The sequence below is a fragment of the Pistacia vera genome, unplaced genomic scaffold, assembly GCF_008641045.1.
Source record: "Pistacia vera cultivar Batoury unplaced genomic scaffold, PisVer_v2 Contig1075, whole genome shotgun sequence".
NCBI classification, from domain to species: domain Eukaryota; kingdom Viridiplantae; phylum Streptophyta; class Magnoliopsida; order Sapindales; family Anacardiaceae; genus Pistacia; species Pistacia vera.
Window position 1 is genome coordinate 185805 of NW_022195110.1, and position 25064 is coordinate 210868.

Consider the following 25064-nt stretch of genomic DNA (forward strand, 5'->3'; position numbering starts at 1 on the left):
ACAACCTGGTGGTTTTGAGAGTCTAACATGCCCTTTACATGTTTGCAAGCTTAACAAAGCATTATATGGCCTTAAACAAGCCCCAAGGGCCTGGTTTGAGAAATTAAAGCAAGTCTTGCCGGAAAAAGGTTTCCAAAATTCATTTTCTGATTCTAGTTTGTTTATTTGTAAGGATGCAAGTTAGATTTTGTATGTACTCATTTATGTAGATGACATCTTGATTACCGGATCCAAGAACTCTTCCATTACCAAGTTGGTTCATGATTTAAACAACCAATTTGTGTTGAAAACCTTGGGATCAGTTACCTATTTCTTGGGTTTAGAAGCTACAAGGACTGATGAAGGAATTCACTTGAGGCAGTCCAAATACATAGCAGATTTACTTGTCAAGACAAAGATGCAAGATACCCATCCTTGCCCAACTCCCATGGTTGTTGGAACTAAGCTTTTTGTTGGAGATAGTGAGTTGTTTAAGGAGCCAAGTCTTTATCGAAACACCATTGGAGCATTTCAATACTTGCATTAACAAGACCCAACATTAGTTTTACGGTTAACAAACTAAGTCAATTCCTTCAAGCTCCAACAGAACTTCAATGGCACGCTTGTAAACGTGTGTTGAGGTATATTCAAGGCACAAAATTCCATGTTTTAATCTTCAAACCAGGCACCTCTCTTTGTGTTGAATGCTATGTTGATGCTAATTAGGGTAGTAACTTGGATGATAGAAGATCCACAAGCGGGTATTGTGTATATCTTGGACCTAATCCAGTTCAATGGAGTTCCCACAAGCAAAAGGTGGTTGCACTCATCTACTGAAGCTGAATATAGGGCTTTAGCACAAACAGTAACTGAGTTAGCATGGTTGGACAGTCTATTCTCTGAATTAGATGTGAAACTTAGCTTCATTCCCATAATTTGGTGTGATAATGTAAGTGCAGGAGCTTTAGCATCTAATCCTGTATTTCATGCTAGAACAAAGCATATAGAAATAGATGCACACTATATAAGAGATCAAGTGTTAGCCAAGAGAGTCCTGGTGTAATATGTTTCATCTAAATTGCAAATAGCTGATGTTTTGACAAAGGCTCTCTCCATTTCTCACTTTTAGGAATTAAAAGGTAGGCTGACAATGGTTGTAGTGGAGTTGAAAACTTAGTTGTTGTAGAGATCTTCATTCACTGGTTTGAGAATGGGTAGCTGTAACATCTGCTCTCTACTACTATTCTTATAGTTCATACTATGTAAATTATAGATATACATAGCGTATGGAAAATAGTGGGCTCAAATTTTTTCTTTACTCAATAAAATATAATTCTTTACAAATACAAAATACTATGTATTAAAAACTTTCTACTTAATACAAAATATCATAACTGGTGGATAGTAATGCCAATACTCTCCGCTCCTCGACGTTTATCCGACCGCTGCTCCTATTTCCTGCAAAACAGGGAAGAACAATGGGGTGAGCATAACAATGCTCAGTAAGTGAATCCTTTACTACCTGTCCCTGCAACTCACTCTTTGGTTCTTTCCTTACTCTATCGTTCTTCTATTTTCTAATTCTCACTGTTTTTCTCTTTCTTTCTAATACTTTTATTCTACTTTAACTCTATTCTGCTCTTTTTATTATTTCTTTCTCTCTGTTCTTATTCTCTTTTCTCCTTCTCTTATTCTAACTCACCATGAAGGAAAATCATGGTTCTCTCTTATTCTCATCACACTCACCATGAAGGAAAATCATGGTTCTCTCTCTTATTCTCGTTATACTCTCACTAACCATGGAAACTCATGGTGCATGCATGTATGAGATGTACATGCAATTAATGCAAAAGAATTGCATGTTTCTTTCTTCTACTCTCTATTCTTACTAACTCAAACTCTCTCATTCTTTCTCATACTCTCTCTCTTTCTATCTCATTCTTTCTCAAGCTTTCTCAAGCTTTCTCATTCTCTCCATTATCTCATTCTCATTTCTCATAATTCATTTCTACTAACTCGCTCTTTGAATGTCACAGCCCTATCTTACCGGAGGCACGGTCGGGACTTCTCCCGCTCTATGTGACTTCTACTGATTATCTTTCTGTCTCTCTTTCTCATAACTCTTTTCTATTAACTTTTTGTTGTAGGTCACGACCTCATCTTACCGGAGGCACGGCTGGGTACTTATCCCACTCTTCATAACCCTACTCATTGTCTCTCTTTATTCTTTCTCATGTTTGCTCATTCTTCTTCGCTTGCATGTCACAGCCTCATCTTACCGGAGGCACGGCCGGGTAGAGATCACAAAGCACCAACCCACTCTTCGTGACTTCTACTCATTCTCTGTCGATCGGAGTCGGTCATGCATGGATTCGGAACCCTTGGCCACGTGAGTGTATTCTCTCTCTCTCTGAATGTCACGGCCCCATCTAACCAGAGGCACGGCTGGGGATCACAAAGCACCCACTCTTGTGACTTTACTCATCACTCAAGGGTTCCCCATCGCACAACCTACTCTATTCTCTTTTGTAGCACTTTTCTCTTTTTTTTATTCGCTAGTGCTCAATCTCTCTTTCTCTTTACTATTAGAGTGTTCTTATTCTCTTTACTCTTAGAGTTGCTATTCTCAACATTCTCTACTCTTTCTCACTCAAACTATTACTCATAGTATAGCTTATACTCAAAATTCTCTACTCTTGCTCAAGCTAATACTCCTCTCTTCCTCAAGCTAGTACTCATAGTATAGCTTAACTCCTAGAGCAGTCTATTCACAAAGTTCTCTACTCTTTCTTAAGCTACTTCTCAATGCACAATTAATGCACATGGATGGCTCATGCTCAATAATGCACTTAGGAAATGCCAATATCAATGTTGCATCAAAGACAATCGTTCTATGCAGGTCACACTAAAAAAGGCATAACTTGAGTTATACACATTGGATTGCTACAATTTTTATCTCGTTTTAAAGCTTAGAGAAAGGGCTAGAACTTTTATGTTTTTGTCTAAACCAGTTCAATCCGTAAGATGCCCAAAAATAACTCAGAAAATCACAGCTATGACAGGGCAGTTTGGTAACATGTTTTCACTTAGGCATTTCATCAAACAACTCATGTGCATACAAAAACTCCTCTATAACTACAACTCTATTTCTCTTTTTAATCATCCAAAATGGGAAGAAACTCCCTTCTATGGACATAATTCCTATCATAGAAGAACACTCCTAAAAAATTTACTCAATTTCCTCCAACTTCATCTCAAACTCATCACACATCAACACTTCTCATAAAGAAAGCATGTCCAACAAACATAACATGAATATTCATCTCCACTCCATTTCTCAACAAATAGACATACATCTCTACTCAATTTCTCAACAAGCATCATATATACATGCATAAAGAAAATCTCTACTCAAGGATTTCTTAAACTTTAACTTGAGTTGGATTTACTTATCTCATACTTGAGTAGTCTTCACTAAAACTCTCTACTCTTGTTGGACCTTAGCTTTCCCTTATTTCCTCTTCTTGCTTAGGATCAATTCTTTGTCAAATCTCAACTCAAAACTCTCAAAAATCCCTTAGAAGATTGAGTGAGGAATTGAGAAAAAATAGGAGATGAAGAGGCGGTGGAAATGGGTGAAATGAAGGGGTTTAGAGAACTAAACCCTTATTAGCTCATATAATATACACTCTTTCCCATTTTGCCCCTACTCTTTCCTAAAAATTTCACCTTTATCCTTTAATTCTTTACAAACTCACCCCCATTCTCCACTATTCTCCATGAAATTTTCTTGCATTTTACTCCCCACTTTTCCTACTAATTAGGGGTAGAATGCTCATTTTGCCCTTAGGAAAGAATTCTCTAGAAACTCAAACAAAAACTCAGTCGGCCCTTCGCCGCGGCGAAGGATTCTCTATCACCCCAACGAAGAATTACAGAACCGACACCGCCATACACAAAGCCAATGTTGCCGTGGCGAAGACTGCAACTCCAAAATCCGCTAAGTCTTTATCAATTCCAGGGTAAACACTCAACCAAACCCAAAACATAAACTCAACCAAGGGCCAACCAAACAACATGAATAAGATACAACCTCATTTAGGGGCAATTCAGTAAACCTTGAGGCCATAACATAAACAATGGCTATGTATCTCAAGTAGGACGTTACAGTAGCACTAAGTATCAGTTTACTGGTTTGAAGTTGGTGTCAGTTGCTGATAATGTTGAAATGATTATCAATTGCTATTGTTGAAGTTAGTATCATCAATTTACTGGTTTGAAGTTGGTGTCAGTTGCTGATAATGTTGAAATAAGTATCAATTGTTGTTGTTGAAGTTAGTATCAGTTGCAGTAGGGATAGCTCTAAGCATTAGTTTAACTGATTCAAAAATTTTAATCAGCTGTTGAAGATATAATCAGCTTAGTTAGTTTAACTGGTTTGAAAAATTTAATCAGTTGTTGAAGACATAATCAGCTTAGTTGCTTTCCTGGTTTGAAGAGTTTAATCAGTTCACTAGTTTGAGTTATAGTCAGCTCAATTGGTTTCAGTTCACCAGTTTGCTCAGTTTTGCTTACAGCTTAGCTCGGTTTTGCTTGCAGCTCAGTTGGTTTCAGTTCACTGGTTTGCTCAATTTTTGCTTGCAACTCAGTTAGGTTCAGTTCACTGGTTTACTTAAGTTTTTTGCTTGCTTTGAAAACTTACTCAGTTCTTGAAACTAGTATCAGGCACAATACATTGATCTAAAATCTTAATCAGCTATTGAAATTGATGTCAAGTTACTACCAGCTGTAACACAAGTTTTTCACGTTGCAATAGTGATTCACTATGCAGTTTGCATATTTGCAGCCTTTATGCTGAAACTTGAGTTTAGTTCAGATTAGAGAATGCTTTTTTTTTTTTTTTTTAAGAATAAAGAAGCAAGTAAAAGAAACATGAGCAGTTAAATGCAGGAACCAAACTTGTGTTGAAAAGTTGTCTTTTGAAGCTCAGTGCAAGAACTAAGTTGGCATGACTGTATAAGTTGAGTGTAGGAACCTAGCTCTGAGTAAGAACTGCATGTTTTCTGTCCACAAGTATTGTTGTTGAGTATGTTATTTTTTGAAGCTCTGATGAAAAACTAAAATAAGAATAGAGAAGTCCAGAAACTAAATCCAGAACAGAGCAGTTTACTAAAATAAGACTAGTGGTTTGATTTACGAGGGGATGTTAGTCACAGCAGTTGAGTGGTCTGGTCTACAAGGGAATTTTAGTAATTCTTGGTGAAAAACAGAGTTGTATAGTTTAAGGGGAAGTGTTTGTCATAAAATGAAGAGTTGAGAATCTCCTTGTAATTTGCCTTTTGCATCTCTTGAATACGGTGTCATTTTGCTCTTGATGTTTTACGTCGTTTGTAACGATACTTTAGCTAAGTTTCACTTTAGCTCATCTTCTTTAGCTCATCTTTGCTTAAGCTCGTTTTCAATATAAAACATGAGCTAATTGTAACTGATTTTCTTTAATGAAAAATCAATAGAGATTCTTTCTCTCTTTCATCGTCTATTCTTCTTTGAGTTTTACACTACTAATGGACTTAACAATTCAAACGAATTATTGAATCATTCAACAAATCGAACTTCATCAGCTCTAGCCACCAGCTTACAAGTCATCAATCCCAAACTCACTCAAAGCAATTATCGCCTTTGGAGTTCTCAGGTATTATCTACCATTAGTTCACACGAACTTGAGGATCATCTTCTTGGTAAGATTGCATGCCCCTCACCTCTTATCGTTGCTGATTCTAAAATTACTCAAGATTTAGGTCAAATTAGTGGTGAGGTTAAATCAAGTAATGTTTCTGTAAATGAACAACTAAATCCTGCCTATATAATGTGGAAACGAACTGATAAATTTCTAGTCAGCTGGCTCTTAGTATCAATTTCTGAAAGTATGTTTGGATTTGTATCAAAGTGTAGGAATTCCACTGAAACATGGTTTCCCTTAGAGAATGAATTCATTACTAACTCAAAGGCTAGAGTGTTACATTTTAAGAATCTTCTTCAAACTACGGAAAAAGATAATCTAAGTGTAGGTGATTATGTTAAGAAAATGAAAGAAATTGCTGAGAAATTGTCAGCTAGTGGAATGGTAATTGCTGATGAGGATCTTTTACAATATGTTCTTGATAGGCTAGGACCTGAATTTGATGCTATGGTAGTGAATTTAACATCACGCATTGGGTCAAAGTTCGATTCTTTCAGACTACAAGAGGCCCAATTTTTACTGCAGAAGTATGAAATAAGACTTGAAAAATTCAATGCAATAGATTTGTACAACTATTCAGCACATATAGCCTCAACTGGTACTTTAAATAGTTCACATGGTTCCACTAGTGACATAAATCGTGTTTCCAAACCTGAGGTAGAAGGTTCACAATCTGACTGAGTGCCTAGTTCCCTTTATCCTGCTGCACCTACCTTAATGTCACTAGGTCATCCTCATTATCCCCAATATCCTCTCTTAGCTACTCCTTAACAGTTTGGTCAGAATCTTAGGCAAAATTTTGGTCAATCTCTATATCAACAGACCACCTGCCTTTGGAGGAATGTCACATGGTAGGGGCAAATGTCGAAATACTGGGAGAGGCAAATTGATTTGTCAACTATGTAACAAAGCAGGACATTCTGCTGGTCAGTGTTATCACAGGTATAATTCTGCCTATAATGGCATGATTCAACCCTCTACAACAAACACATCACAACAGCCAAGCTCCTTTTATGAAAATTCACCTCTTCCATAACCCAACAGCCATTTTCACCGTAATACTCCTCAGTATAATAGCACTGGACAGTATAATAGCATTGGACAGTATACATCTGGCAATTTTCCATATAGTGGATTTGGAGGACTACCTCATTCTCAACAGTCCCACACTTCTCATTTGGGAACTTCATCTGATAGATTTAATTTTGGTGTTGCTCTGTCTGCTGATAATGCTGCAGTTAATGGTTTTGGTGTTCCTAGTCAACAGGTGCCAAGTCAAAGCCAAGCTCATTTTGTAAATGTTGGTCCTCATTTAAACTCAACACTTGATCAACATTATCACTCTTCAACACCTCTTACACAGTTTGCTCTTGCTACATCACTCACACCCACTGATCCAATATGGTATATGGACTCGAGAGCAGCTGATCATGTTACCTTAGACCTCAATCATCTGAATCTCAGCAAAGGCTATTCTAGAAAGGATCAACTTCAAGTAGGCAGTGGTGAGTATCTCCCTATTTCCCATACTGGCCATTCTGCTATTCCAAATTCTTTTCATTCTAAGTGTTTACACCTTAAAAACATTCTATGTGTGCCTAAGATAACAAAAAACTTACTTAGCATCTCTAAATTCACTAAAGACAATAATGTTATTATTGAATTTGACTCTAACTGCTGTGTTGTTAAGGACAAGTACACAAGAGCAATTTCACTGCAAGGGGACCTTAAAGGTGGTTTGTACCAGCTAAATTCCTCCTCTACTCAGCCCTTACTTGTCCCTCATTTGTTCTCTGCCATTGCACCATCATCTAATGTAGCTTCTACCAATACTCCTGCTCTTGCTCTACAAGGTCTTCAACATCAATCAAAACATTATAGAAATCCATTTGCTTCAATTGAGTCTGGTTCTTCATTTGTTTCAGCTGAACCTGATGTTCAAGGTCACTTTGATGCTTTTTTGTGTCAGTTGAGTCTGATGTTTAGGGTCAATGTGACCTCAATTAAATCTGTAGTACTCCTGTTAGATACATTGAGTCTGATACTGGTAATTAGTACGTGCCCAGCATAAACAATGATGATGTAGTCCATAATCCTAATACTGATCAATCTAGTTCATCTCTAAATAATAAAATTTCTTGTTCTAATAAGTGCACTGCTCAAACACATGCTTATGATAAATGTACTGCTCAAACACATGCTTCTAATCTGTGTTCTATTTCTACTGATATCAATGCTTGCAATAAAACTTCTTATTCTGATAAGTGCACTGCTCAAACACATGCTTCTAGTTTGTGTTATGTTTCTACTGATATCAATGCTTGCACATCTACTATCGAAAATTGCACCGCACATTCACATGCTTTTTATTTGTGTTATGTTTCTGCTGATATCAATGCTTGCACATTTATTACCAAAAATTGCACTACACATACACATACCATTGCTCCACATTGCTTGACAGTAAGTGTTAACACTAATGGTTGCTTACTTTAGCACAAAAGACTGGGCCATCCTCACTCAAAGTTCAACGTCACATACTAACCAATATGCATATCAAGTTTCCTTCAAAATTAAACATTTCAACTAGCTTTCATGATACTTTTTGTGATGCCTGCCAAGTAGGCAAATTACACCACACTACTTTTCCAGCTTCACATTCTCATGCCTCAACACCCTTAGAATTAGTGCATAGTGATGTTTGGGGTCCTGCCCCTATGACATCCATTGAAGGTTTTAAATACTACGTTCAATTCCTAGATGACTATAGTAGATTCACATGGTTGTTTCCTCTAAAAACCAAAGTTGAAGTTAGGTCAGTTTTTATAAAATTTCAGCACTTAGCTAAAAGGCAGTTTGGATATAAGCTTAAAAGCTTACAGCCTGACCAGGGAGGAGAATATAAGGCTCTCCTATCCTACCTAGTTGACCAAGGTATCCAAATTAGACAATCTTGTGCTTATGTTCACCAACAAAATGGTAGAAATGAGAGGAAGCATAGGCATGTTATAGAATCTGGATTAACATTGCTTGCTTATGCATCCATTGTTAGTGTATGCCCTAGGAACCAATCGTGTCATCGGTTCCGAGGCATTATGTTTTGTATATATATGTGAATGTATATAGTTTGTATATACATTTTATCTTATCAATAAAAGAAAGTGTTCTTATTTCACATGTGGTTTATTGCTTCATTTATATATATGTATTACATGTGAAATGTCCGGATGATACAAATCTTTAGAAGATCAAAATCATCAAAGTATTCCCTACATAGGTAATATTAATTGGGCAATAATATTACATAGTAGGCATGCTGAATGCCTCCGTAGAATATCATGTGATGGTATTGGTGTGGGTGATTATAAAAGTTATATCACTAGGGCATTAGCATGGATACGCGGTTAGTGAACTGTTTATCGAATATGGCCATTTATGATGAATCACATGGACATTTAAAATGTAGTCAATGATTTATCATAAGATCGTACTAGGGTATTTTTAATCCTTAGACCTGAGATATCACGGTTGGATTCTGCATAAACGCATATGGTTCATATGGTGTATAAACATGAGGCTAATCATGCCATGTGTTAATAAGCCGATTTGGCCATGTGTTGTTTATGTGTGAGGACAAGTGATAGTCAAGATGGGATCCGTTGACTTGGTATAGATTGATATCAAGTTCCAAGACAAATGTCAAGATACATTGGAAAAGGGAAATCTCCGGCCGGGGTATATAAAATGTTACATGAAAGGTTGTTTCATGGTGACACGTTCCATATGTATTGAATTAAAATTAAGATAAGGATTTTGACATACCATGAATCCATTCTTAATTAGGATTAGACAACGGAAGGATTTGATTATACAACATGTATGATTGTAAAAGGTTCGTTGGAGTATATCTTCATTGTGACTTAGGGGTTATGGAGCATTGCTAGATGCCTACCATAATCAGTGGGAGTTTTGTTCATAAAGAGTTATGACAAAACATATCGAAATAGTCTGTGATATTGGGCCCACGGCTAGGCCACAGTGAACCTAAGAGGTCACACATAAAAACTAAGGAGAATGAAGAAATAGCCAAAGAGAGTTGATTATCCAAGGTTGGCTAGCACCTACCAAAGGTAATAAAGTTATTTATATTAATCATTTTCTTTATATTAAATTGGATTTTACAAGGGGTTGTAATTGTAAACAATTTAAGGGTTAAATTGTTATGTAAACAATTTAAGAGTTAAATTGTTAATTGTGATTAAATGTTAATCCAATGTTATAATTTAAAGAAGTTTAACAACTTCATAACAATTATGGAATTGTTTAAGGAAGTCCAAAACAATTATTGAATTGTTTACAAGGATTCCTATATAAAGAAAATGATATATGAATTTTTGTATAGAGAAAAAATCTCTAAGAACCCTAAATCTCCCTCTTGGTCAAATCTCTTCTTCCCTTGGTGTGGATACTCTTTTGCTTAATTTCTCTTGAAATTAAGAGTCTCCAAGGTTGCTAAGGACTTAAGGTAACATGTTCTACCTTACTTATTTCAATTTGATTGAAATTTTTTTTTTAACTATGACTATACTTGTTATAGCATGATATGCTTGATTCTTCATGCATCCATCTTTCATCCATGCCCCTTCAATATTGGTGGTTAGCCTTTAAAACTGATGTATATTTGATAAATAGAATGCCTACTGCCACTCTTTGTAATATGTCACCTTATCAAAAGTTATTTGACAAGGTTCCTATTTATGATGGTTTGAAGGTCTTTAGATGTACTTGTTTTCCCTACATAAGAAACTACAATAAACATAAATTTGATTTTCATACCATTAAGACTGTCTTTGTAGGGTATAGTTTGATTCACAAGGGATACAAGTGTCTAACTCCTGATGGTAAGATTGTAGTTACTCCTAGTGTTCAATTCAATGAGTGTGAGTTCCTTTTTGTTATCAATTCTTTACATTCTTCATTTCAGCCTTCTAACTTTACACTCTCTAGGTCAATTCATAATACTGATACCTCCACAAACACAAACACTTCATTCTTTCCTTTTCAGTCTGTCCCTTATTCCTTATAGTCTTTAGCAGCCACTGATCCCTCTGCAATAAACATTACTCCTGACAACCATGTTTCAGATGATACAGTAGTTGGTAAGAATTCTTCTTCTCTTAACCCTCATGCTTTCAATTCAAATACATATTCTCCTCCTTTACTACATGCTTATACTAATTGTAACAACCCATCCCAACCTAATGTTACACCATTACCTACAACTAATAACTCTCCTGATCAGTGTTCCTTACACTGTAACAAACCTGGTTGTTCTTCTGAAACCACTACTGCCACTAACCAAAAAATACAAGTTGCTATCCCTACAAGGTCTACAGATTGTTATCTCTCACCATGTCCACTTGTTGTTAATCTTACTTCCTCCCAATTTGCTAGTGCTTCAGCTAGTTCAAGTCTGGGCACACATAATATAGTATCATGTCCTACTACATCTACAACTGTCAATATACACCCTATGATTACCAAGTCTAAATCAGCCACTAAGACCTATTATTTATCTGATTGTCAAGATGATTGTCATTTAGCTCTTTATGCTGAAGAGTTAGAGTCACCTAAACTAATTGAAGCTGAACCTACAACAGTCTCTGCAGCCCTTAAAAGTACCAAGTGGAAGGCTGTTATACAGTCTGAATTTGGTGCATTTGTCCACAATAATACTTGGACTCTTGTGCTGTCTTCCTCTGATATGAATATAGTAGGAAACAAGTGGGTTTTTCGCACCAAACTCAATGTTGATGGAACACTACAAAAATATAAGGTCATACTAGTTGCTAAGGGGTTTCAATAGACCCTTGGTCTTAATTACTTCGAAACCTTCAGCCCAGTAATCAAACCAGCCACTATACGGATTGTTTTGACTCTTGTAGTAACTCATGGGTGGGATGTGCAACAAATTGATGTTAATAATGCATTCCTTAATGTAGTGTTAACTGAAACTGTCTACATGAAGTAGCCACCTGGTTTTGAGAATCATGTCTTTCCTGATGCTGTATGTAAGTTGAACAAGGCTCTGTATGGTCTTAAGCAAGCCCCTAGAGCTTGGTTTGACAAGTTGAAGGCCGCCCTACAACTCAAAGGTTTCCAGAATTCAGTCTCAGACTCAAGCCTTTTCACTCTTCAGCAAAATTCTGGTAATATATATGTTCTTGTATACATTGATGATATATTGATTACTTGTTCTGATAAGGCCTTTATTGCTCAATTGATGAAGGATCTTAATGATAATTTTGCATTAAAAACTCTTAGCTCCCTTAAGTATTTTCTAGGGCTGGAAGCAACTAGGAATTCAAATGTTATTCACCTAAGGAAGTCCAAGTATGCTTCTAACTTGTTGACAAAAACTAAAATGATGGAAGCACATGCTTGTTCCACTCCGATGGCTGATGGTGTCAAGCTTAGCTCCACAGACAGTGAACTCTTTCAAGATCCTAGATTATATCATAGTACTGTAGGGGCATTATAATAATTAACTCTTACCAGACCAGATATCAGCTTCACAGTGAATAAGCTAAGCCAATTCTTACAAGCTCCTACTGAGTTGCAATGGCAAGCTTGTAAAAGGGTGTTAAGGTATAAAAAAGGTTCTTTGCATTATGGTCTTCATTTTAAACCAGCAAGTACTCTACATGTATAGTGCTATGCTGATGCTGATTGGGGTGATAATTTAGAAGATCGAAGATCAACCAGTGGCTGTTGTGTTTACCTAGGACCGAACTTGATTCAGTGGAGTTCTAGGAAACATAAAGTCGTTGCTCTTTCCTCCATTGACAAAGAGTACCGAGCCCTTGTTTAAACTGCCACAGAAGTAGCATGGTTACAGAGTATGTTTACTGAGTTGGGGCTGTCTTTTCATACTATTCCTATGATATGGTGTGACAATGTTAATGTTGGAGCACTTGCATCCAATCTTGTGTTTCACGCCAGAACGAAACACATTGAGATTGATGCTCATTACATTCGAGAACAAGTTTTGGCAAAGAAAGTGGCTATCCAATATGTTCCTTCCAAATTACAGATTGTAGATCTTCTTACTAAGGCACTGTCAGCTACTCATTTTAGTGAGTTAAAGTTCAAACTTAATGTGATATCACTTGATGATAGCTGCAAATGAATGTGAGGTTAATGTATGTTAGTAGTTCTTATGGTCTGCAAATGGTAGTTTTTTTGCCCATAAATCATAAGTCTGATCAAGTCTAAACTTTTTTTTGTTGTTGCTACAAAATGAACAAGTTATTGAACTATTGGTCTGGTGTGCAAGTTTCTGGTGAACTTTTTCGCTTATTTTCTTATGGTCTGCAAATGGTAGTTTTCAGCTCTGCAATCATAAGTCTGATCCAGCTTTTGGTTGTTGCAAAATGAACAAGTTATTGGCCTGTTCTGCAAGTTTCTGGTGAACTATTTCGCTTACTTTCTTATGGTCTGCAAATGGTAGTTTTTAGCTCTGCAGTCATAAGTCTGATCCAGCCTTCTTTGGTTGTTGCAAAATGAACAAGCAATTGATCTGTTGTGCAAGTTTGTGCATGCTTTATCAATTTTTTACAGATTGCTTATAAGTCTGCTTCAAGTGTTCTCTCAATAATCAGAAAGCTCAGGTCATTGATTCAACATTTTATACTCAGCATTATTGAATCTAATAATTGCACTAGCAGTTCCAGAATTGCTGAATCAACTCAGAGGAGGCTACCAGTAGAAGCTCAGATTAGAGGTAGTTTGGTTCAAGGGAGAATATCAATCATACAAAGTTGAATCAGATGATTGAACTAGATGATTGAACCACCAGTTCAGAAGAAGCTATTAGTAAAAGCTCATATTAGAGGTAGTTTGGTTTAAGGGGGAATATTGACCATACAAAGTTGATGTTCCCTAAATGAGTCAAAGTGCTAAGAATTGCACCTGTACGCTGTCGTTTAGTTTGTTAAGTTCTGTACTTTTACGTTGTCGTTTTGAGAAGCAGTTGAGCTACTGAAGTAGCTATTGAACTGATATGTATAACTGTTTTACTCTTCTCTTTAGCTAATAATCAAGAAAGCATTTTTGCCCCCGTTTCTCTGTTTTTCTCCCAATTTAACTCGATACCCATCCTTTTGTACAATGACTAATGTTAATTAATTAAGTGGGGGACGATTACTTAATAAGAGAATATGTTTAACTAAAATGAGTATGTTAAAATACCACACATCAGTGACTCAAGTAGATGACAAATCCTGAAGAAAAGCAGCAAAGTTCTGCAGTTCAGTGAGATTAAAATGAACCAATATTGACATGTTATAATGTCCAAACAAAATAGATAAAGGCATGTGAAAAAGAGAGAGAGAGAGAGAGAGAGAGAGAGAGTGGTGAAATAAAATTCTAGGGTTATGTTAGGACATGAAATATTTAGTATATAGACAAGAAAAATATTACAGAATAGTTACATCAAATTGTTCTACTTATAAAATAGTAATCGGATAAAACAATTATCCATTTAGTGACAATGAAAATTTATAAATATTCATCGCCGTATATATATCAAGATTACTCCTGAAAATTAAATTTATTGAAGCAATTCTAAACACAAGATTCCTTTTGAGAATGCAACTTAAGAGCTTGTTTGATCCAGTTTAGCAGTCATAATTAAATAAGGGAACAATTAAATGTAGGATCCCGTTTTGTAGTTCTCTCTCTCTCTCTCTCTCTCTCTCTCTCTCTCTCTCTCTCTCTCTCTATATATATATATATATATATATATATATACAAGATTATAGTTTTCAAGAGGAATAGGCTCATATTTGCCTATGTAATTATCAATTATTAACCCTAAACCTAAAAAATGTTACATTTAAGACCAACTATAAAATGTGTTTAATTAGCAAGGGTACGTTAGAATGCCAGGTAATGGCGTTGTCTCTGCAGTGCCAATTCTTAGCATTGATTTTTCTAATAATCATTTTAATTAGCAAGAGTTCATAGGCTTTTAATTAACTTATCCTACAGTCGATAACATATATAATATCCAATCCTAAAACCTAGACTAGATCATATATTTAATATGAATTATCTTTTATTTATATTGCCCAAATCAAAATATGTTATATGTTACCCAGTGCCGGCTTAAGGGGTAGGCAGGTGAGACACTTGCCTAGGGCCCCAAAAAAATGGGGGCCCAAATTTTTTATAATTTTTTTTTTTTTTTAAATATCTTACAAAAATGAAAATGGTTTATAATTTCTTATCTAAGTCAAGGGACCCCCAAAAAAAAGCTAAAAAAACCTAAATTTATTATAAACTTTTTACATATATTCCCATCCAAAGTTTAACAAACTAGCAAGTTTGTACCTCTAGTTTAATATATTCTAGTTTATACCCCTAAATTAACACATTGAATCTCTTTTAACTATGGAACACTAAAATAGTCATTTACATATTTCAAATTACTCACCCCCAATTCAATCCAAAAATTTGACATTCACATAAATCATCTCCAGCCCTCTTCTACCGCCAGTGGTTTAGAGTTGATTTCGGTCAATTTTGGTTCCGGTCGATTTTCTCACCAAAATCATCATTTTATCATTTCCCAACCTTGATAGCTCTTGATTTGACTAATTTTTGATGAATCTCGTAACCCAACTCCACCACACGACAGCCATTTCCAGCCTTTTTGGCATGTACCCGACATTGTTGGTCTTCCCCGACACCACCATCTTCCTCCCCTTAGCCCTCTCACCAAAACCCCTATCATACCTTATCCGTTTACTCTGCCAATCGCTGGCCATTGATACCTTTTGAGCCGTGACTTCTCAAGCCTTTTCTTATCAATCTTGGCATTGGAAATCACCCATTTCACCACCCATCACTTTTCCAACATCTACTCTCCAAAACCCCCCACCAACCTAACCTTGTTAGCCTGTCGATTGCTGTCCACCACCTCTCCTAGTGATTTTTTATCTCAAAAGGCAAAAAAAAATAATAATAATAATATTTTTTTTAATATATGCTTATATTATTAGAGGGCCCCAAAATAACTCTTGCCTAGGGTCACAAATATTCTAGAGACGGCCCTGATGTTACCGATACGTAGAAAGACCTATTGAAATTGGTTTACCCTTGCAATTTATTTCTTGGGGGAAACAACAAGAATTGATGTGATTGTGTAACCAGGGACATGGCGATACTATTTTATATGGGTTTAATTGAACTCACTCAAACTTAAAAAAAAAAAAAAAAATTATTTTATAATATTTAAAATTTTAACACTACTTAAATTCATATTAAACTCACTCAAACTTTAAAAAAAAATTAAAAAAAGGTTTTATATTTTATAATATTTATAATTTTAACCCAACTTAAATTTATATTGACTCCACAAAATTTCATTATAGATTTATCAATTTAAATGCGTCATTGTGTTACTGTGTATAATGCATTTCAAGAAATTGGATAGCCTAACTTCCAAATAAAATTGTACATTCAGATTTGTCAAAACTTGTAATTGAATTATAAAACTACGAAACTTTGTTACTATTCTTCAGGATTTGTCATCTATTTGAGTCCTACATTGATCCATCCAATAACAATGGAAATCTTAGGATGCGTTTGGCTCCCTATTTCTACCCATATTCCCAATCCTATTCTCCAAATATTGTTTGGCATATTATTCCAGAAATATTACTATATTTTTTTAATTATTTTTAGACCGCTTAAGTTTATTAATTTCATTAAATACCTCCAAAAAAAAGTTTAAAAATTAACAAAAACACCCCCATCAACCCATACTTGCCAGATTCCAACAACCACAGTTTCGTCGGTGGTAGCCAAAATCTATACAACGGCTTACACCACGACCAGAACTGGTCGGTAGTTCACCGATCTGGCCGTTAGCGACGGCCAAATCTTGGTCATATCTTTGGTCGTCGCTAACGGCCAAAGATAGACTTCTTTGGCCTTTTCCAACCGTCGATGGCCACATCTGGTCGTAGATCTAGCCTTTTCTGGCCAGATCCATGGTAGATCTAGCCGAAAAAGACTATAGCGACGTATTACGACATATATCCGATCGGTCTATATCGTAACACAATTTTCTGGCCATATTTCGGTGGTGCTGACCGGAATCTGATATTGTGGGTAGTGAGGGTGTTTTTATCATTTTATATATTGGAGTGTTTAATTAAATTAGCAAGCCTAAGGATTTTTTAATAATTTTTTAAATTTTACCTCGTAATACTCCTTTATTCAACTATCCAATATTATTCTCAAAATCTTATTTAAAATAATAAACCAAACGCACCTTAGATACTCAATGTCGTATACATTAAGATTCCTCGCAATTAGAAATTGGATTCTCCAACAAAAAGTAATCTTGATTAGACAGCATAATTAAATAACGGAATTCAATTTATGAATTAATCCCTGTTTCCTAGCTGTACATTCATGCTGGGACGTGCTTCCTCTTTGTCCTTATTCACATGTTGCCTGTATAATTACAATTGTTAACCCAAGATTTTAAAAACATATTTAAGACCAACTACATAATATGTTTAATTAGCAAAATATGTTTAAATGTTAAGTTGCCATTCCACCTAAAAGATTAAATTGATAGGTGAGGTCGGCCTATATAAAATTAGAAAGTGACAAATAATACTGACAATTATATAACATTAAATGTTGGTGAGAAAGAACAATTTTATGTTCTTTCAATTTATAAAAAGTTGAGAGTATTAGACAATGTTTGATCACTAGTGGAGATGAATGAGACTTAGAATGAGATATGATTCTCATTAATATTGGATTGTAATATATTTCAAATTTTCAATCTAAACAACGAGAAAAGTGAGATTAAAGTCAACCATAAAATAAGATTTTACTGTTATGTCATTACATGAAATCTTTAATACACAGAAAAACATATATATTATGTCATAGTTACGTGAAATTGTCTTTTAATTATAAAATATTAATTTGATAAAATTTGGAGTAATGTTACAGTTATCAACGAGTGTGTACCGAATGACATGACAAAATCTTTTTGTTACGTCATTCGGTACATAATTTTGATGTACACTTTTCGGTAACTCTACTATTTACCTAAAATTTGTCCCCACATTGACCCATCTAGTGACAATTGGATATGTACAAACACTCCTTGTCATATATATATATATATATATATATATATATATACAAGATGCCTCTTTAAAATTGAATATATTTAAGCAATCCTAAGCATAAGATTCCTTTGGAGGATACAGAGCTAGTTTGTTCCATCTCCAAAGGAAGTAATTAAAGATTAGCAGCTATAATTAAATAAGGGAACAATTGAATTTAGGAATCCCATTTTGTAGTTCTCTCTCTCTCTCTCTCTATTTATATATATAGTTTTCAAATAAAATTGTATATTTTGATTTGTCAGGATTTGTAATTGAATTAAGGAACTACATAACATTGTTGCTCTTCTTCAGGATTTGTCATCTACTTGAGGCACTGATGTGGCGTAATCATTTTAATGAACATATTCTATTATTAAGTAAAATTAATTGACGTCTGTTATAACTATATTTTTTATTTAACCTATAATTAAATTAGAAACCCTGGCCCATGCTGGCTCCAGCACTATATATATACATGTTCATCTTGATAATGTGCTTCTCTTGTAGGCATATTCCAATCTGACCGTTTAAAAGAAAGATTTCCTTAAATCACTAGCTAGAGGAAAGGTACGTGGAAAGAGTGATGAAATGAGATTCCAGTGTTACATCAATGTTGAATCTTCAATATTATAGAAAGAAATATATTACAGAATAGTTAGGTAAACTTGGCTTCTAATTCTAAAATATTTGATTAAAAAAAGCCTCCTGCATTGATCCATCCAATAACAACGGAAATTTTAAACACTCATTGTTGTGTATATCAAGATTCCTCCTAATTAGTCAGTCTAGATTCTCCAATAAAAAGTAATCTAAATAAGACGGCATAATTAACGGATTTAAATTTAAGAATTAATCCCTGTTTTCTAGCTGTACATTCATGCTGGAACGTGCTTCCTCTTCTCCTTATCCACAAGTTGCCTGTAGAATTAAAATTGTTAACCCAAGATTTTAAAAATGTAATGTTTAAGACCAACTTTAGAATATGTTTAATTAAAAAAGTGTAACAGGGTGGCGTCTGCACCAACTTTTAGCATTGATTTTTGTTAGGGCCAAAAATCGTCCTCGGCCCAAATAGGAAAGCAGGACCATTTGTGAAGAGAAGACCAAGCCTAAATCCCAAAGAGGCCCAAGCCAGAATAATCCCATTCGATACGAGATACGGCCTGCCCAAACCATCTGAGCACGGGCCTCCCAGTTCTAGTTTACTTCCTGGGCCTATAGGCGAGTTCCGAGCCCACGGCCCACTGATCATATTCCTGTTCCTGATCAATCTCCTACTCAAAGTCATTTTCCTGTTCTAAACACTTTCCTACTCGAAGTTACTTTCCTGATCAGAATCACTTTCCTATCCGGACACTAGTAAGACAGCTTGCCACGCCCCTAATTCTTCTAGGGTTTGCATCAGAGTCATATTAGGACTCCTACTCCCACCAGGATTGGGAGACCAGACAGTCACTATATAAATAGAGGTCAGCCCTCTCACGGAGGAGAGGACATGATACCTTCACACTAAAAGCTCTTACTTGAGAGCTTTACATCACCGCCGTAGTCACAGTCCCCGACTAGACTTCCGATAACCTTTTACTCCCTAGCCTTCACTATATTAGCCTCTTGGCCCTGCTGACTTGAGCGTCGGAGTGCCTACGGCAAACACCACCTCGGAGTTACCCGTTCGCTTCACGCATGTGTTTCTCTACGTGTGTAGGTGCAACAGATCGCTAGTGGCCTCAACTTCACGGGATCTGACCCCCCTTCCGTACAGGTAGGATTTTATGTCTACAGTTTGGCGCCCACCGTGAGGCCTCTAACAATCATTCGGCTCGACGAACCTTGCTACGTGGAGGAACATTCCATGGCTCACAATCCCGACAACGTTAACCCCGGCCTTGAGGCCAGATTGGAGGTTTTGACCTCTCTCATGCAACCAAAATCAGACAAGGTGGCCGCATTGGAAGCCGAGAACAATGCAATCCAGACCGAAAACGCATCCATTAGGACTAAAAACCGATCTCGAAAAGAGAAGGTGAGTCAATTCTATGATCTTGAATTCTTGCCCAACCAAGTACCCCCCAATCGGTTCCGTGCCCCTATCCCATCCATGCAACCTCTTTCCACACCAGAGCATCAGCCCTCGATCTCCGGTAAAGGGCCGCGTCCGTTAAGCGCATTGGCGCTCGACGACTCCATTTTGACTAATGGAGACAAAGATATGCCAACAGAACACCATCCAGCCGACCCATCCCAGCCTCGTGACCAAGACAATCCAATAACAAAAAGCCCACATCCGCAAGACCAGCCCATCCTTACCATCCCGCTCCACCTCTAGTCAACAACCCAAACACAAACCCCATTCGGCTCGGTTCACCCTCGTGGGTTGAATGGCCAAACCAAACCAACTCCAGCACTCGAGCTCATCCATCTTGACAGACTGAGCGACTACTAGTCGACTCCCCTGACCATTCCTGTAGGGCGGAATAATAGAACAGTGACAATGGGAGTCATCCAACCGGAAGGGATGAACGAAGATCCATGCTACCAAGGAATGCACGACGGAATGATCTATCAGATCGCCCCCCGAGGGATGACCCAACGAAATGTGCCGAGAACGAATGCAGTAGCAGACCCAGTAAGACGGGATGACCCGGTAGTATCCCCCTCTCCTATGGAACAAGTACTGGCCAAGAGACTAGCCGATGTCGAGACAGTGATGAGATGCATTCCAGGAATGCCGGTCCCAACCAAGAAGAGCAGACCCCATTGTTACGCTGATTCACCCTTTGTGGATGAGATCGCTCTAGCCGACATGCCCTAGAAATTCACCATCCCCAACATGAAACCGTACGATGGTACCAATGACCCAGATGACCACATAGCCTCATACAAGCAGCGGATGTTCACTATCTCAATACCCCAACCGCTTAGGGAAGCCTGCATGTGCAAAAGTTTCGGTTCTAGTTTGTCCGGCCCGATGCTCCAGTGGTACACAAACCTCTCGAACGGATCCATCGATTCATTCGCCTAGCTTACCGACACCTTCGTGGAATAGTTCGCCAGCAGTAAGAAACTAGAGAAACTGTCGGCCAACCTATACCGAATATACCAAAGAAGGGGAGAGCCATTGAGAGAATATGTTAGTAGATTCAATAGAGAAAAGATCTCTATCCCCTCATGTAACCCCGAGACTGCTGTGGACGCTTTTAGGAAAGGCCTCCTCCCGGATGGAAAGCTGTACAAAGAACTTACGAAGCTGGGTTGCACCACAATGGAAAACGCTCTGGCCCGGGTGGTTATCTAGATAAGATGGGAGGAAGATGAGATGAACCAAGCTGCTCACTCCAGATATGAATCAAGGCGGAGCGACAGGAAGCTAGAGCCTGGACCGGTAGAGCATCGCTACCAACCTCCAGCACTCAATATGGACGGAGTCAGGAAACCTTATGATCGCTAACCCATGAGAAATGATAACAAGCAGTTCGGATCGAACCGACACAAAATACTAGAGTACAACCTCAACGTCGAACCAACCCAGGTCGTAGCAATAATGAAAGGATTAGGATCCATCGTCAAGTGGCCTGGCAAGCTCAATCCCGAGGCAAGGAGAGACACAACCAAGTGGTATGATTTCCACAGTGACCATAGGCACAACACCGCAGACTGTATTGCCTTGCGGCTCGAGGTTGTTGCACTTCTGAAAAGGGGACATCTCTGTGATCTACTTACTGACAAAGGGAAGAACACCATTAGCCAGAAAAGCTCCAAAGAACCATCACCCCCTCCACGAGAACCCACACCGAAAGGTTTCTGTTCGCTTATCTTCGGAGGATCAAAGATCAGTGGGGTAAGTTACTCATCGGCCAAGCGGTATGCTAGAGCCAACCACCACCATGAAGTCTAGTCCATCCATCCGATCTCGTGATCACACTCTCATCAGGTAATTCAGTTTGAAGATGATGAACCGGTCACCCTGGCCGCTCCTCATCATGATGCTTTAGTGGTCTCCCTGCAGATTGCCAACATCCTAGTGAAAAGGGTTTTCGTAGATGGAGGTTTGTCAGCAAACATCCTGTTCCTCGAAGCAGTCAAGGTAATGGGACTAGAAGAAGCAAACATCAACAGGCGACCGACACTGCTGGTTAGGTTCAGTTCGGAGCAGAAATACTCTATCGGAGAGATCGTCCTTCCCATCTATGCTAGCAGAGTAAACAAACAGACCGTCTTCCTGGTGATCGACTGCCCATCTCCCTATAACGTCATTTTGGGCCAGCCCTAGATCTACGACATGCGGGCAGTCCTATCTACCTTCCACCAGACGATCAGGTTTCCAACCAAGTGAGGGGTACGAGAGATCAAGGGCAACCCCAAAGCTTTTAGAGACTGCTACAAGAACGCCTTCAAGAGTAAAGGAAACTCTTCATAGCAATTACAGTCTCATCCAAACCCTCGGACCAAGCCTGACCAACCGACTATTGAAGAGTTGGATGAAGTGCAGATACATCCGGACGACCCAGAGAGAAAGACACATATAGGTTCCCGCCTCAAACCCGAGACAAGAGAGAACCTGATAGAATTTCTCAAACAAAACAAAGACTCATGCGCCTGGTCCCACACTGACATGACCGAAATCAGTCCAAATGCAATGGTCCACCAGCTCAAGGCAGATCCGGATCACTCACCAGTGAAGTAGAGGAGGAGGAAATTCGCACCTGACCGAAACCGGATCATCAATGAAGAGATTGAAAAGCTCCTAAGCAACAGCATGATCAGAGAGGTCCACTAACCCCGAATGGCTAGCAAACGTCGTGGTCATAAAGAAAAAGAACAGGAAGTGGAGAGTCTGCATCGACTTCACTGACTTAAACAAAGTCTGCCCCAAGGATTCTTATAGATGCGACAACAAGGCACGAACTCCTTAGTTTCATGGACGCCTTCTCGGGATATAACCAGATCCTGATGCATCTGGACGACTAAAAGAAGACAGCCTTCATCACAGAAAGGGGAACCTACTGCTACAAAGTAATGCCGTTTGGACTGAAGAATGCCGGGGCCACCTACCCACGGCTAGTCAACAAAATGTTCTCCGACCACTTAGGAGAGACTATGGAGGTTTACATCGATGACATGCTCGTCAAGTCCCTGATTACTGAACAACACCTTGACCACCTTAGTCAGGCATTTGCCGTCCTCCGGAAGTACAACATGAAGCTGAATCCAGCCAAGTGCTCATTCGGCATCTCATCATGTAAATTCTTGGGCTATATGATTACTTAGCGAGGGATAGAAGCAAACCCCAACCAGATCAGAGCGATCCTCAACATACCATCCCCGACTTGCATCAGAGACGTCCAGTGCCTTGCAGGATGAGTGGCCGCTCTGAGCCGCTTCATCTCCAAATCAGCTGATAAGTGCCACCTATTCTTCCATGCCCTCAAGAAGTCCAAAAAGTTCGACTGGAACCCCTCCTGCGAAGAAGCCCTACAACAGCTGAAGAGGTATCTGACCACACCCCCGCTTCTTTCAAAACCTGTGGACGGGAAGAAGCTCTACTCTTACCTAGCGGTCTCAGAGACAGCCATCTCAGCAGTGCTAGTTCGAGAAGAAGAATCGAAGTAGTTACCAGTCTACTATGTGAGCAAGTCACTCCTCGACGCAGAAACTCGGTATAGTCAACTGGAGAAACTGGCCCTCGCCCTCATCCATGCATCCAGGAAGCTCAAGCCGTACTTTCAGTGCCACTCCATTGTTGTAATCACCTCCTTCCCACTTAAGAAGATACTGCATAAACCAAAACTATCAAGCCGACTCATGCAATGGACAGTAGAGCTCAGTGAGTTCGACATAGCCTACCAATCCCACACTGCCGTCAAGTCCCAGGCACTAGCAGACTTCATTGCCGACTTCACACCAAGCGCCACCACCCAGGCTAAAAGAGAGTTATTATGCATGAACGGCGCACCACCCTCAAAGTGGCATCTCCTAGTAGATGGATCGAGTAATGTCAATAGAAGCGAACTCGGAATAGTACTGATCTCACCAGAGGGAGACATCGTCTAGCGAGCAATCCGGTGTGGGTTCAAGTGCACAAATAATGTGGCCGAATATGAAGCCCTCCTAGCTGGACTTTCCTTGGCCAGAGAAATTGGAGCCAAAAGACTGGAAGTGAAGTCCGATTCCCAACTCGTAGTCAATCAATTACAAGGCACATATCAAGCACGCGATTCAAAGATGACATCCTATTTGAGCATGGTCAAAGAGCTGCAGGCCCAATTCGAAGAGTTCTCCATTGTACAGATCCCCAGAGCTGAGAACTACCATGTCGACGCTCTCGCCAACCTTGGCTCGGCACTCCCATGTTCCTCCCAATCATCAATTCCTCTCTTATTCATGCAGTGGCCAGCCAACTGGAAGGAACAACCACCGAACAAGTCTCCCGTAGAAGCCATGGGCGTTGAACAAGCCGACTGCTAGATGACTCCGATAGTAAGATACCTGGAAAACGATGAACTTCTGGCTGAAAAGAACGAAGCACGCCGACTGAAAGCAAAAGCCGTCAGATTCACCATACATGAGGGCCAACTCCTCAGAAAGTCATTCTCGGGCCCTTATCTCAAATGCGTAAGCCTAAAAGAAGCCCAAAGTGTTCTAGCCGAACTCCATGAAAGCGAATGCGGCAACCACGCAGGGGGCCGTAGTCTTGCACACCAGGTGATCACCGTTGGATATTATTGGCTAACCATACACACCGACTCGATCGCTTACGCGAAGAAGTGCGACAGCTGTCAGAGGTTTGCACATGTCTCACACCTCCCACCAGAGCGACTCCATTCCATCCTCACACCGTGGCCATTCATGAAGTGGGGAATGGACATCGTGGGACAGCTACCTACTACACCGAGGCAACGAGTCTTCATGTTGGCTGTGACAGACTACTTTACCAAGTGGATCGAAGCCGAAGCCTTCACACAAGTCAGAGATCGAGAGGTAAAAGCCTTCATCTGGAAGAATGTCATCTCTAGGTTCGGGATACCGAAGGAGATCGTCACCGATAATGGATCCCAGTTTATTAGCTTAGGCTTCAGGGATTATTGTGACAAGTGGAGAATCAAACTGAGCTTCTCAACACCCCGCAACCCCCAGTCTGACGGCCA

At 38.7% G+C, this 25064-nt stretch overlaps 2 protein-coding genes across 2 annotated transcripts; both read left to right on the top strand.

Moving 5' to 3' along the window:
• Positions 1-5845: 5845 nt before the first annotated feature.
• On the top strand, positions 5846-6400 carry LOC116132914. The gene has a single exon (XM_031418598.1). It carries the CDS (start codon positions 5846-5848, stop codon positions 6398-6400), a length of 555 nt encoding a protein of 184 aa, XP_031274458.1.
• Positions 6401-21460: 15060 nt separating this feature from the next.
• LOC116132922 lies at positions 21461-22189 on the top strand. Its single transcript, XM_031418604.1, has 2 exons — positions 21461-21757; positions 21851-22189. The coding sequence occupies exons 1-2, from the start codon at positions 21461-21463 to the stop codon at positions 22187-22189; spliced, it is 636 nt and encodes a 211-aa protein (XP_031274464.1).
• Positions 22190-25064: the final 2875 nt, after the last annotated feature.